This window comes from Pelophylax lessonae (assembly GCF_965119305.1).
Source record: "Pelophylax lessonae genome assembly, chromosome: 4".
Classification (NCBI taxonomy): domain Eukaryota; kingdom Metazoa; phylum Chordata; class Amphibia; order Anura; family Ranidae; genus Pelophylax; species Pelophylax lessonae.
Window position 1 is genome coordinate 355,663,133 of NC_138771.1, and position 15,566 is coordinate 355,678,698.

Consider the following 15,566-nt stretch of genomic DNA (forward strand, 5'->3'; position numbering starts at 1 on the left):
TTCTGTAGCGCCATTATTATCAGTGTTTTGTTTTCATACCTCGGCTGTGCGACCCGCTTTATGTGCTATGTACGGAGTGCAATGACAGCATCACCTTTGTAGCGGTGCTCCGGACTACAGTTCCCAGCATGCTCCGCAGCGGGAGGGCGGGGCCGGGCCGTAGAATCGGGGCAGTGTGAGCGGTGCCTGCCCGGTGTGTGTGGTGGCGGTGTGGCGGGAGCGGGCTGTGCAGTGTGTGCTGGGAAGCGGTACGGAGCCGGGTGTACGGTACGCCTAGTCTGGACCTGGGTGGGAGGTGATAGGACTCACTGATGCAGATGGGAGTTTCCAGGAAGTCCAGTGGCCATATTGGATCCCATTGAGATCTATGAGCTGGGATTGCATCAATTCACAAGAACACAGCCAGGGACACAGTGCCGGGGACTGAGCCTTGCCGAGACACCATGGCAGCGACTGATGTGGAGCGGAGCAGTGTGAGTGCTGATGGGGGATATGGGGGGGAGAGGGGCCGGCTATACTCTCTCTCTGTTCTATCTGGGGATGTGTATGGACACTCCGGAGATACCCGGCACACATGGCAAACTTTTCATCATACTACAACTTCTCTCTACCATCCTACACCCAACTCTGAGCTCTGCTATAGAGGGATCACCACTTTATACATCTCTGCAACTACCAACCACTACTGTCACTGATACCAACTTCAAACCCACTCCTATCTATGGTATAGGGCCTCTCACTTCATGCTAAAAGCATGTCACGATATAGGGCCCCTGGCTTCATGACACTTCAGTGTTTGCTGTTTTCATGTCACGATATAGGGCCCCTGGCTTCATGACACTTCAGTGTTTGCTGTTTTCATGTCACGATATAGGGCCCCTGACTTCATAACATTTCAGTGTGCTGTTGTCATGTCACAATATAGGGCCCCTGACTTCATGACACTTCAATGTCCTTTTGCCATGTCACAAAATAGGGCCCCCCCACCCCAACTTCACAATACTTCAGTGCGCTATTGCTATGTCACAATATAGCCCCCCCCCCCTTGACTTCATGACACTTCAGTGTGCTATTGCCATGTCACAATATAGGGCGCCTAACTTCATGACACTTCAGTGTGCTATTGCCATATCACGATATAGTAGGGTCCCTGACTTTTTTACAGTTCGGTGTTATTGCCATGTCACAATATATGGCCCTTTAGCTTTATGACCCTTCAGTGTGCTCTTGCCATATCAGGATTTAGGGCCCCTGACTTCATGACACTTCAGTGTGTGCTTTTGCTATGCCACGATATAGGGCCCCTGTCTACATGACATTTCAGTGTGCTATTGCCATGTCCCAATATAGGGCCCCGGACTTCATGATGCTTCAGTGTGTTATTGCCATGTCACAATATAGGGACTCTGACTTTTATGATTCTTCAGTTTGCTCTTGCCATATCAGGATTTAGGGCCCCTGACTTCTTGACACTTCAGTGTGTGCTGTTGCCATGTCAGGATATAGGGCCCCTGACTGCTTGACACCTAAGTGTGTGCTATTGCCATGTCCGGATATAGGGCCCCTGACTTCATGACACTTTATTGTGTGCTATTGCCATGTGACGATATAGGGCCCCTGACTTTATGACACTTCAATGTGCTATTGCCATGTCACGATATAGGTCCCCTGACTCATGACACTTCAATGTGCTATTGCCATGTCACGATATAGGTCCCCTCACTCATGACACTTCATGTGCTATTGCCATGTCACCATATAGGTCCCCTGACTCATGACACTTCAATGTGCTATTGCCATGTCACGATATAGGTCCCCTGACTCATGACACTTCAATGTGCTATTGTCATGTCACGATATAGGTCCCCTGACTCATGACACTTCAGTGTGCTATTGCGATGTCACGATATAGGGCCCCTGACTTTTTTTACACATCTGTGTGCTATTGCCATGTCATGATATAGGGTCCCTGACTTCATGACACTTCAGTGTGCTATTGCCATGTCGCAATATAGGGCCCCTGACTTGGTGACCCTTCATTTTGTTATTGCAATTCCAATGTCATTATATGGGTCTCCAGACTTTTACACTTCAATGTACTATAGCAATGGCATGTCATTATATAGGGTCTCTAACCTGGTGACTCTAAGGCTCCATGTACACGGGATGCTGGAAATGGCAGTTTAGGAGCAGTTGGGCGTTTTTTCAGAAGCCCCTGAACCCACCTACATTTTATCTTATCTGTCCATGTACACCAGGTCGTTTACAGTCATTTGCAGGCAGTTGCGTTCAGGGACTTTTTTTAGAACGCAATTATTTGCGTTCGAACGCGTGTTTCCCGGCGTTTCAAACGCACAAACGCGTCCGAACGCGATGACCCGCGTTTAGCGTTCGTGTTTTTCCATTTTAAATGGGAATAATTTTTTTGACCTCTAGGAACGGTTCTAAACGCAAACGCCGCTAAACGCGGGTACAAACGCGACCGAACGGACGTTTCAAACGTCCTAAAAATTCCAGCATTCAAAGGGACTTTTAACAACGTCCCGTGTACATGGAGCCTAAAGTCGGGTACACAATAGTAGAAAATCTGCCGAAAATTCCCATCCGAGGTAAAATCGTACGATTTTCGGCTAGTGTGTACGCAACATTCAGCAGCCGATGCCGACATTTTCAAGGAAAAAAATGGAGGGACAAACCCCCAAATTTTTATCGTCCGTCCCCGAACTACCAATTTTCGTTTAATGTGTATGCAGTACATCTACGAATAGTCGGATACGAAAGACCGCGCATGATCTGAAGTTGCTGACCACCCCGAAGTCTAGAAACAAATGTCCCCAAAAAAAAAAATCAGATGAGAAATTTCGTGAACATTTATACACTGTCAACTAAAAACGATTATGAACGCTGAGCAAGAGAGAGAAAAATCGAGGATATTTTGTCCGATTTCCGTCAAGTGTGTACGGGCCTTTACATATGCTTTATCTCTATTATATTATGATGTAGGTCTCTTGACTTCATGACCCTTCGATGTGCTGTTGCAATGCTGTTACAAGATATAGGGCTCTTGACTTGGTGACCCTTAAATGTGCTATTGCAATTCCATGTCATGATATACAGTCTCACAATAGTGAGTACACCCCTCACATTTTGGTAAATATTTTATTATACCTTTTCATGTGATAACACTGAAGAAATTACACTTTGACACAGTGTAAAGTAGTGAGTGTAAAGCTTGTATAACAGTGTAAATTTACTGTCCCCTCAAAATAACTCTACACACAGCCATTAATGTCTAAACCGCTGGCAACAAAAGTGAGTACACCCCTATGTGAAAATGTCCAAATTGGGACCAAAGTGTCGATATTTTGCGTGGGAACCATTATTTTAGCCAAATTAGCTATTTTCCTTCCCTAGTGTCAATATGACTCATTAGTGTTACAAGGTCTCGGCTGTGAATGGGGAGCAGGTGTGTTGAATTTTGTGTTATCGCTCTCGCTCTCTCATACTGGTGACTGGAAGTTCAACATGGCACCTCATGGCAAAGAACTCTGAGGATCTGAAAAAAAAGAATTGTTGCTCTACATAAAGATGGCCTAGGCTATAAGAAGATTGCCAAGACCCTGAAACTGAGCTGCAGCACGGTGGCCAAGACCATACAGCGGTTTAACAGGACAGGTTCAACTCAGAACAGGCCTCGCCATGGTTGACCAAAGAAGTTAAGTGCATGTGCTCAGCGTCATATCCAGAAGTTGTCTTTGGGAAATAGACATATGAGTGCTGCCAGCATTGCTGCAGAGGTTGAAGGGGGGGGGGGGGGTCAGCCTGTCAGTGTTCAGACCATACACCACACATTGCATCAAATTGTTCTGCATGGCTGTCATCACAGAAGGAAGCCTCTTCTAAAGATGATGCACAAGAAAGCTCGCAAACAGCTTGCTGAAGACAAGCAGACTAATGCCCTGTACACACGTGCAGATTATCTGAAGACTTTTGTCTGCAGACTTACCTTTTCTATGTAGTGCAAGGGCCTGCCGGATTGCATACAAATTGAAAGTGTTTAGGTTTGACCTCATATTATATGGTTTTGGTAAGTCTGCAGACAAAAGTCTTCAGGTAATCTGCACGTGTGTATGGGGCATAAGAGCATGGATTACTGGAACCATGTCCTGTGGTCTGACGAGACCAAGATAAACTTATTTGGTTCAGATGGCGTGAAGAGTGTGTGACAGCAACCAGGTGAGGAGTACAAAGACAAGTGTGTCTGGCCTACAGTCAGGCATGGTGGTGGGAGTGTCATGATCTGGGGCTGCATGAGTGTTGCTGGTACTGGGGAGCTACAGTTCATTGAGGGAACCATGAATGCCAACATGTACTGTGACATACTGAAGCAGAGCATGATCCCCTCCCTTCAGAGACTGGGCCGTAGGGCAGTATTCCAACATAATGACCCCAAACACCTCCAAGACGACCGCTGCCTTGCTATAGAAGCTTGTGGTAAAGGTGATGGACTGGCCAAGCATATCTCCAGACCTAACCCCTATTGAGCATCTATGGGGCATCTTCAAATGGAAGGTGGGGGAGCGCAAGGTCTCTAACATCCACCAGCTCTGTGATGTCGTCATGAAGTGGAAGAGCACTCCAGTGGCAACCCGTGAAGCTCTTGTGAACTCCATGCCCAAGAAAGTTAAGGCAGTGCTGGAAAATGATGGTGGCCACACAAAATATTGACACTTTGGGCCCAATTTGGATATTTTAACCTTGGGGTGTACTCACTTTTGTTGCCAGAGGTTTAGACATTTATGGCTGTGTGGTGTTATTTATTTATTTATTTATTTTATTTCAGGTACTTATATAGCGCTGTCAATTTACGCAGCGCTTTACATATACATTGTACATTCACATCAGTCCCTGCCCTCAAGGAGCTTACAATCTAAGGTCCCTAACTCACATACATACACAGTAGGGCCAATTTTTTTTTATACAGGATCCAATTAACCTACCAGCATGTCTTTGGAGTGTGGGAGGAAACCCACGCGGGCACAGGGAGAACATGCAAACTCCAGGCAGGTAGTGTCATGGTTGGGATTCGAACCAGCGACCCTCTTGCTGCTAGGTGAAAGTGCTAACCACTACACCACTGTGCCTTTCGAGGGGATCGCAAATTTACAATGTTATACAAGCTGTACACTCACTACTTTACATTTTAGCAAAATATAATTTCTTCAGTGTTGTCACATGAAAATATATAATAAAATATTTACAAAAATGTGAGGGTGTACTCACTTTTGTGAGATACTGTCGGTCTCCTGACTTGGTGACCCTTAAATGTGTTCTTGCAATAGCAATGCCATGATTTAGGTCTCCTGGCTTGTTTACTGTTAAATGTGCTTGTGCAATAGCAATGTCGTGATATAGGTCTCCTGACTTGGGGACTCTTAATTGCAATAGCAATGCCATGAAATGGGTCTCCTGACCTGGTAACTCTTAGATGGTCTATAGCAATATCATGATATGGAGGCTCCTGAATTGATGACCCTTAAATGTGTTCGGCCTCCTGAGACTTGGTGACCCTTAAGTCCTAGAGCAATGCCATGTTGCTGGTCTTCTCACCAGGTTACTCTTAAATGTGCTGTTGCAATAGCAAAAACTATTACTGATCTTCAGAATATACGGTGTAAAGTCTAATTTGCAGCTAGAAGTAGAATGTGTCTTGTACAGCCATGTAAGGGGTAAATGGTGATTTGCATGTGACAGTGACCTTCCTGCCCTGTGATGGCACTTGTGCCTGCCAGCTGTTTGAGAGCACCTCTGGCTCTTGCCTTTTGTGTCTTCCAGTGTGGGCTTTGTTCATAGAAGTTCTTGTATAAAGTGTAGTGTGTTACACAAGGTACTCCAGGGGCTGGAATTCCAATAAAAGTAGAAACCTTTTCTTCTCCTGCTATCTATATTTGCCATCTCCTCTGTGCTGGTAGGGTGGCATGACAAATGAACACATTCTTTGCTAAAGTAAAAAACCTCTAGTATTCTATTTTACAAATCTGGCATATAGGAAGTAGAAGCAAATAAAAATGAAGATTATGGGGGGGTCAGCCCAGTGGCTTAGTGGTTAATACTTATGCCTGGCAGCTGTAGGCTGGGGCATTGTCTGCTTGGAGTCTGCATAGTCTCCCTTTTCCACAGACATGCTGGTAAGGGTAATTGGCTTCTGTCTAAATTGACCCGTGAATGTGTGCAGTCTTAAAATCCAGTTGCAGACTCCAAGACAGACCATGGTATCACTTCAGCAAGTGGCTAATGCAGCTCTTGTATTCATGAATGTGATAGAGCATGGCGTATGACCATGACCACATGACTGACATGCACTTCTCGTTCCAAATGGAAGTGAAGAAGAAAAGGAATGGTGTGGGAGCACACAGAGGATGTTGGAAGGAAGAAAAAAAAAGTGAGAAACCGTTTCATGAAAGATCAGGGGGATATGATTTAAATGACTATTAAAAAGGCTTGATTTAAATCAACTCGATTTAAATCCTATTTTTTTTTTTTTAAAGAGCAACTGTCATCTCTGTCCTGCAGCAGCTCCTCCTTTGACTCGCTGTTGACTCACCGACAGTCCTATTCTCTTTAATGGGGCTTCTGGTGATGCGACAGTGACACAACAACGTGAGGAATGTGGCGGCAGCAGGTGAGTGGATGCCTAATGGGCGCTGCCATAATGTATCTGAAATGACAGGTGCTCTTTAAATGTAAGGACTTATTCTTGCTGATAATACGCTTATTGCGATTTTTTTTTTTTTTTTTTTTTTTTTTTTTTTTTCACCAAAAATATGTAGCAGAAAACAAATTAGCCTAAAATGTTAAAAATTTTGATTTTTTTTTTTTTAATTTTTTTGGGAATGTTATATAGCAGAATGCGAAAAATTGTTTTTTTTTTTTTTTTCAAAATTGTCGCGCTTTTTTGTTTATAGCGCAAAAATTAAAAATCGCACAGGTGATCAAATGCCACCAAAAGGTGGGCCTGATCAGGAAGGGGGTCAAATCTTCCGGTCTTAAAGTGGTTAAAAAAAAAAAAAAAAAGATTTTGGACACTTTAGATAATTCAATTTATTTGCTCCTCTACTAAAATATTCAATTTCCGCATGCTTCCCACAACAGCAATTAAAACGCTGTATGTAAAGGAATTCCATTAAATTGGAAGAGGGGGTGTCCTAATTAGATGGGATTCACATAATCTGTTTAGTAAAAGATCTCTTTTTAGGAAAATTTCATGTTTTATTTGGCTGTGAAGGTTTGTTCTTAATGTTTCTGCCAGGTTTTTCAATGTTTGTAATGCATTTATTACAGTTTTTTTTTTTTTTTTTTTTTTTTTATAGAAAGAATCAGCACATAAACCCTGAACTGTTTAGTATGAAAACTTGCTTTAAAAGGTAATTGGATTGTGGACTTGTACAAGACTGACACACTTTAAAGCAAAATTTCACTCTGCCTAACCCACCCCAAAAAAATCCTTTAGGGGCTTGTAGGGATGCACCGATCCGGTATTCGGATCGGATATCGGCGCCGATATGGCCATTTTTAGATGGATCGGGGGATCGGTAACATTGACCGATCCACTGGCCGATCTGGTTTTTGCTTGGTAACTGCTCAGCCATCCCTTACTAGGTGCAGTAATAGTATGGGATGGGAGCCGCTACTTCCTGTATAGTCCCGGTGTTCCGTGAGAATTACCTACCCCGTGAGAAAAACCTACCCTCGTCACTTCCTGCCAGGAGCAGCTGAGCAGCGCAGCAGTGTGCATGCTCACAGCCCCGGATACCTAATGGAACAGCTGAGGAGCTGACTAGTGCGCATGCGCACTAGTATGAAACGATCACGGTGTCCGTGAAAAAAACCTACCCACACGGCGGTTACATTAAAAGAGCTGTGCTGCAATACGAGCCATCTCCGCTCCTATCCCTGTCACTACCCTGATCTGGGCTAGTAAATATAAAAGCGGTTCTAGGCTCCGTGATTTATCTTTTCATACACCCACCGCCGCTTTTATATTTACTAGCCGAGATCAGGGAAGTGACAGGGACAGGAGCGGAGATGACTCATATTGCAGCACAGCTGATTTAATGTAACCGCCGCGCTACACGTGCACCGGAAGTGACGAGGGTAGGTTTTTCTCACGGGTAGGTAATTCTCACGGAACACCGGCTCACAGGCGGAGTGATATCAGATGCACTCCGCCTGTGAATGGAGGAGCCGTACACATGAAGCAGCGGCTTTGCTCTGTACTGCAGCCGCTTGCTTTGTGTGTAGCTCCGGATCGGTATCGGCGATTTCACAACACCAGATATCGGTATCGGGTCCAAAAAAGTCGGATCGGTGCATCCCTAGGGGCTTGTTCACATTGGCAACTGTGAAAGCAGGCAGTTGAGCCATGGTTTTACTACCCCCAGGGCCACCCACCTTAGCACAGTAATGCAACTGCACAGGGCTGCTCTAATGCGGCAGCCATGATGCTTTGCTTCGTGGCCACAGAATATATTCTAGAAAATGGGGTTGGGTAACATCACAACACAGTTGCAGTGGGTTGGCATTTTGAGGGTTACAACAGTCAGTGTGGAGGTAACATATCGCCTCCTCACTGCTTGTCAAATGCCACTGCAAAGTGATCCATATTGGATTTCAGAGGAGTGGCAAGCACAGGGACAAGTGTGAGGAGTCCTAAAGCCGGGTACACACGATTAGTTGGTTGAACAAAAAAAAAAATCTTTCCGCTCTGGTCGGAGCCACTATACTAACTATGTGTAGTTAGTATAGCAATCTCCCCCGCTGAGCTGTTGCTGACCAGAGTGTTCCCCCCCCTCCCCCCCCCACTCTGGTCAGTGCTCTCTGCTATTGGTTTTCCAGCATGCATGTCTGACAGAAGCTGGCCAAACAGATGACTTTTGTCGGACAGACATACACATGTGCCAAGCGTCAGCCGTTTTTTTTTTTGAACCAGCAAATGTCTCCCGACATTAGTCACGTGGTGTACCCTGCTGAACACTGGTCCCGGTCTCTTGTCTTGAAGCAGAGGTTCTCCCACTGTTCCTCTTCTCCAGCACAGCCATCTTTACTAGAGATCACACCCCTGACATGCTGTCCCGTTTGGACGTAACCGATGTGTCCATGCAGCTGCGTGTCCTAATGGACATCTTTGGGTCTGCATGGTGAGGCACACATCTGTTCATTCCTGGGCTGGCAAAACATGGCCCTGCATGGGGGACACAAGTTTTTGGCTGTGTGAACAAGGTCTAATATCTTTAAAGTGGTGACATGAAACAAAGCACATCCCTCTATAGTGTGTACTTGTCTCTATCTAGAGCACTAAGTATAATTTCCATCTGCTGCTTTGTTCCTCTATCTGCATGAATCACTTCTGAAAAGTTTTCCTGACGCTAAGAGAAAAATGGTGATGGGGCTCCAGGAGATTGACAGCCTCAGCTTTGTTGCTGTGTGTAGGGGGGGGCCTTCCCTTCCCCCTCCAGTCAGCTCTCAGTGCTCTCCTCATTGAGCTCTGCAGAGTGTAACTTCAGCTACCCGCCCTCTTTTTTTGGAACTCTCAGACAAGTGTATGTATTTCAGCATTTTGAACGGGAGTAGAGAAGCGAAGCCTGCAGATAAACATGTACAACTTATTTAGGAGGATTTGTTTCATTTCTGTATATCACCTGAAGATAGGCCATTCACTGGGTTTATGGAAGGGTTTACAACCACTTTAAGCTGTTACACCACGCAAGCCACAGCCTTTTCCCAGTATGACCAAACTTTCAAGCTGCAGGTGTTGTACAACTGGATTGTAGCAGATAAAGCAGATCTGCTATGTGTGACACTTGTTAATAAAGCAGAGAATGAAACGATTTTGCGTTTTTACTTTAGGTTTTAAATAGGTGATATCATAGAAGCTGTGAAAAATCATTTGTTTTGGAGCTTTCTATTAAGAGAAAAATGACTGTGTCATCATCATGGGAAGGACCCTCTTGTCCTACTGACACTTGTCTGTCTAGTGTCCTTCCATCGGAATAGTGAAATCATTAGTAGTTATCTGCTGGACCCGAGCAACATCACATGAGAGGCAGTCATATGCTCCCCATACATAGAAGCACACGGTATTCTGACACTGGCTGCGGTAGAGGAGGGAGTGTAGGGGGAATGCTGGGTGGTGGGTTGAGGAGATCTTTTTACATACACCCTGAGCCTGGGTTCACACTACTGCAATGTGGGAACCGGCGCGATTCTAATGCAGTTCACGTTGCCCTCTGCAAACCGCTGCAGGTGTCAATTTGAAGTTAATGGCGCCCCCAGATCTGTTCACAGATCGCAATGCGAACTGTGAATTCAGACAGGAATTAGGTCGCTTGGGTGTAAACACCCATGCAATCTGATTCAAGTGCAGGGGAAAAAAAGACCCTGCACCATTTTCGTGTGAATAGGATGCGAGTTCAGCCATACAAACTGTGGCTGAATTTTCATTGCACCGACATCGCATGTGATCTGCGCAACAATGCGGTGGGCGGCTGTATTGGGGGATGAGTGTATATATTGCTGTCCTATGGGGTGAGAACTGTATATATGGGTGGCTGTGATGGGGATGAGTGTATAATATATTGCTGTCATATAGGGTGAAGAGAAGTGTGTGTATAGGGGCAGCTGTGATGGGGGATATGTATAAATTGCTGCCATATGGGGGTTAAGAAAACTGTATCCCAAAGGGTTCAGAACTGTATTCATCAGGCCTAGTGGTATTACTGGCTCTTAGATTTTGGGAACATTTGTTCTGGCCTAAGCTATAAAGAGACTATCGGGGAAGCTTCTGCTAGTGAAATTCACTAAAGAATTTTGGGGTACGGGGAAAAAGTTCTTTGGTTTGTATTAGGGATGGACCTCTTGGGACAAAGTTCCTATTGTGGTATCTAAGAAAAAAGGAAGAGATAATAAAATTGAAACACTCCTGGGGATTTCCCTGTGCAAAATGATGAATGTGCAAACCTAACATTTTACATTGATACAGTTTCTGTGAACTACTTAGTCATTGTTGCCAAATCTAGGTGACTGATTCCACATGCAAATGGCATTAGACCAGGAAGCCACAAAGCTACACATGAGGTTCTAAAGTCCCAGCAACCTTCTAGCCCTATATGTTAAACATAAGGGAATCCTAATAAAGGAGTGATATGGTAAGTACAAGCCACATAAAGCACAGCAATGTACTTTATAAATGTGCTTAGTACATAAGCCGGTGTAACGTTAGAAAACCAAAAATTCCATACGCACGTCACTTCCTGTCAGAAACGTAATGGAACAGCTGAGCAGCGTAGCAGTGCGCATGCTCACAGCCCCGGATACGTCATTGAACAGCTGAGGAGCTTACAAGTGCGCATGCTCGGAGGGTATGGAATTTTCACGGTAGTGTGTGTAACGTTACACCGCATCAGCTGTTGCGGCGGTTACATTAAAACAGCTCGGCTGCAATATGAGTCATCTCCGCTCCTACTCCTGTCACTTCCCTGATCTGGGCTAGTAAATATAAAAGCGGCGGCGGGTGTATGAAATCTAAATGACGGAGATCTCGGCTCCGTGATTTAAATTTTCGTAGACCCGCCGTAGCTTTTACATTTAGCAGCCGAGTTCAGGGAAGTGACAGGGATAGGAGCGGAGATGACTCATGTTGCAGCCCAGCTGTTTTAATGTAACCGCCACAACAGCTGAGGCGGTGTAACGTCACACACACTACCGCAAACATTCCATTCCCTCAGAGCCATGCGCACTAGTAAGCTCCTCTGCTGTTCAATGACGTAGGTGCACCGGAAGTGACGAGGGTATGGAATTTTATATGGGTATGGTTTTTTCACGGAACACCGGCATGGTGCTATAAGGCCTAAATTACACTTGCAAATGGTGGCCCTAAAAAACAAGTGGTTGAGCTGCATTTTAACTGCCCCCTTTAAGTATCAAAGGCAGCAGGTTGAGTTTGTATACTTGCGGCTGCTGTGATGCTTTTCAAAGGTGGTGCATGCTTTTTAGGGGTTAAGGTGGTGGTGCGGAGGCGATTTAACACATCCCAGCTGCCTGTAAAATGCCCTCTGAAAAATGACTCCCCGTAGATCGCCCTACAGAAGGCAACACTAATGTAAACAAGCCCTAAAAATGAATTTGGGGGGGGGGGGAGGTGAAGGAGAGGAGAGCCTGGTCAGTGACTAGTAAAAATTTGACCAGTTCCTCCATTCGTGGAGTTCTCTCTACTGCATTAAAGAGAAGCATGACCAAAGCTTTCTGCATCACAGGAGTGTACTTATGACCTCCTGTGACCCAGAATCGGCCATCAGCAAACTATAGTCTGTCAGCTGATGTCACAGAGCCACTCCAGGCTCTGAAAGGATTCTGACCATATTGTCAGAAACCATCCAGCTGCCTGATTGGCAACTGCCTCCGGCTCTTGGTGCACAGCTGAGAGTCGAAGCCAAGCCGTGCTCGTCCCCTCCCCAACCCAGTGCTCCAGTGAGCTCTGAAGGTGCAGAGCTGAGAGTGGTGACTTGATGGTCACTGCTCTCTGCCCTGAGCACACCGAGAACTGAGCAATCAAGTCATGTGATCACTCAGTTCTCAGTCTTAGAGCCAACATGGGGCAGCTGCAGTATCACAGTAATGAATAGGAGTATGAAGGTGTTTTTTTTTTGGAAATCCAAATCTCCTTTTTAAGACATTTGCGTGTGGGGGGGGGGGGGGGTTCACTGTCAGAGCGATAAGGATGTGCAGCTCTCTTCCACAATTGGTGGTGTCAGCGGGGAGTATAGTAAGATGTGAATCTTAGTAAACAATATACAAGGATATGGGAAATTATTATCGACACTGACACACACACACCTACACAGGTTGAACTGGATGGACTATTGTCTTTATTCAACCTTCCCTACTATGAAGTAAGCTGAACTATGGTACTACAGGCCTGAGTTTTATGAACAGGCCATACTGCTGCCATAGTATCTGCTCTCCATAATTGAGTCCTGTAGTGTATTTAGATCTAACCTGCTACTTATCTGGGCAGTGCGATGAAGCTTGTGATGAAAACATTTATACACACAGATTGTTTTCAGAGAAAGCCATGTGTGTGAAGATCAGTAGATCCTGAAATATAGGCAGCTGATGTGAATTTATATTTTTTTACTTGTGTAACCGGCTAAATACATACCATGTGCTTGGGTAGAAACACCCCTTTGTGAATTGCATTGGTGCCTCTTGGTAGCATTCATTTTGAATGGCACCCTAGCACTCTAAGGCAAGGCAGCTCCTATGCAAATGTGTTGCAGCGTACCGCAATGTGCAGTAACACTCTCCTTTGCGTTGTGGTACAGTACATTGAAAATAATGCTGCATATTTATTTTTTTGGACTGTTGTGGGCTGTCATCCTATTTAAAGTAGAACAACTTGTTAATGCAGACATAAACGTCCACACGCCCCCCAACGAAGCCGGCTGTTTATCCATATGCTGATCTGGAGACTTGCGGGACGCCGCGGTTAGATCCATGACCGGCACATACTACATGCCTGTTTTTGTCTTTTAAATTGTAAGTAGTTTTTTTAATAAATTTACCTATTGGTTTACGGGATTACGCTATGGGCCTCTGTTTCTTTCTACATATGGCTTTACGTTCAATGGAGTATATGAGAAGTTCCAAGTGTGCCACATATTAATGTGATCGGTTTAACAACACACCGGAAACGGCTTTTGGAGTCTTTCGAAGCACCTGAGCTTGATATCGGTTGACCTACTGGTTTACTACTAGCTGGGAGAGGCTGTCTCATTAAATTGAGCAGCCACGGAATTTCGGTAAGCTGCTTGTTATACCTGAGCACAAGGGTGTCCCCTTCCTACACTTTTCCCTGGTGTCACTGGAAGAAAGTTATTTTGCATGTGGATTCACATCTCTGCACTTAATATTGGGACTATTCATTTGGACATTATCCCCTCTCCTTTTTTGTTTTCTTTATATGAGCTTTTCAGCTATATAATTGTATACTGATTTCAGCGCTGCACTTTTTGGTTTTTAATGCAGAACACAGCACACAGGAATGGAGAAGTGAAAATGGGGCCTTTGTATTCTTTCAGAAAGCTTGGACAGCCTGAGTAGAAAAGCCTGTCCCCTGCCTATATGCTACCCTTGCTATCCACTTGAAAGCAGCATGTCCCCTGCTGAGGCAAACCTATAGCTCTGTATTTAGAAAATTACATTTTTTCCTGCTGACTGCAGAGCACACCTTTTTTGGATAAACCAGGAATCTATTTTGCTGATTTAACTGAAAATTTGGTTGAACTTGTACCTCAGCCTCGGTTCACACAAGGCGACCTGTGAAGCGACCTGGTCTCCTCACAGGTTGCCGCAGGTCGCCTCCCATAGGGAAGCTGCGGACCCGTTCTAATAGCAGCGACACAAGTCGCTCCGACCTAGAAAAAGGGTCCGGAGCTTCTTTGGGGCGACCAGGAGGCGACCGCCATAGACTTCAATGTTATGAAGTCCGTGGCGGCCGCTCCGAGGTCGCGGCGCGCTGCTCGCACCGCGATCTCGGAGGTCACCCCGGGAAGTAGCATCGCGGTAGTGTGAACCGGCGCTAATAGTTCCTTTCAATCTTTGCAGTTCTGTGCTGTTGGCCTATAGCATAACATCACAATCTGGTGTTCTTATTCAGCACTTGAAAAGGAAAGCATGGTGCAAGATTGTTTCTTTCTAACTACACATTACATTGTTTTTTTTATCTTTTGATAGGCTGTGTTCATGATTTGCCTCTATGGCAGAGGTAGGGGAGCTGATTATATTTGGAGCTAGGACCAGCCTGTCCTTTGCCACTTTGACAGCTCTATCTTGAGCTCTAATTGTGCATTATCTTAAAAAGCATATTGTAATCAATCCTTGGATAGAGATCAAAGCATCCAGCCAGCCGCAGTCCTTGGCACGACAAGAGTCCCTTTATGTGTCTTCCGGTACTCTTGGATTATTATTTTATTTTTATTCCTGTTTAATTTTGCAACATCATTACCACAGGACCCTAATTTATTATAGAAGCCAAGTAGGGCTTTTATCAGAATTATGGTCTCTGGGTATTTAAGTTGACAAAATGATTTCATTCTTTAAAACGATCCAATATTTGATGAATTAGAATGCTGTCTGAGGTTCTATCTCGTTAGACTATGGTGGATATACAAAGTCTACACACCCCTGTAAAAATGTCAGAAAAATCAAACCAAGATAAATCGTTTCTGCTTTTTTTTTTTTTTTTTTTTCCACCTTCAACTCCTTAATGGCAGAGGGTAAAACAAACCTTTAACCACTTCAATACCGGGCACTTTCACCCCCTTCCTGCCTAGGCCAATTTCCACCTTTTAACGCTGTTGCATTTTGAATGACAATTGCGCGGTCATGCAACACTGTACCTAAACCAAATTTATGTAATTACCCCCCACAAATAGAGCTTTCTTTTGGTGGTATTTGATCACTGCAAGTTTTTTTCTTTTTTGCTAAACAAATAAAAAAAAAAGACCGAA

At 44.8% G+C, this 15,566-nt stretch overlaps 1 protein-coding gene across 3 annotated transcripts in view; it reads left to right on the plus strand.

Moving 5' to 3' along the window:
• The first annotated feature begins 247 nt into the window (after positions 1-247).
• SEPTIN8 (septin 8) overlaps positions 248-15,566 on the plus strand; it is a 192,197-nt gene continuing 176,878 nt past the window's right edge. For all 3 annotated transcript variants that reach the window (XM_082254249.1, XM_082254250.1, XM_082254251.1), the window contains exon 1: positions 248-473. In XM_082254249.1, the coding sequence (XP_082110375.1) occupies positions 444-473 (30 nt within the window). In that variant the 5' untranslated portion in view covers positions 248-443. The remainder of the gene's footprint in view (positions 474-15,566) is intronic.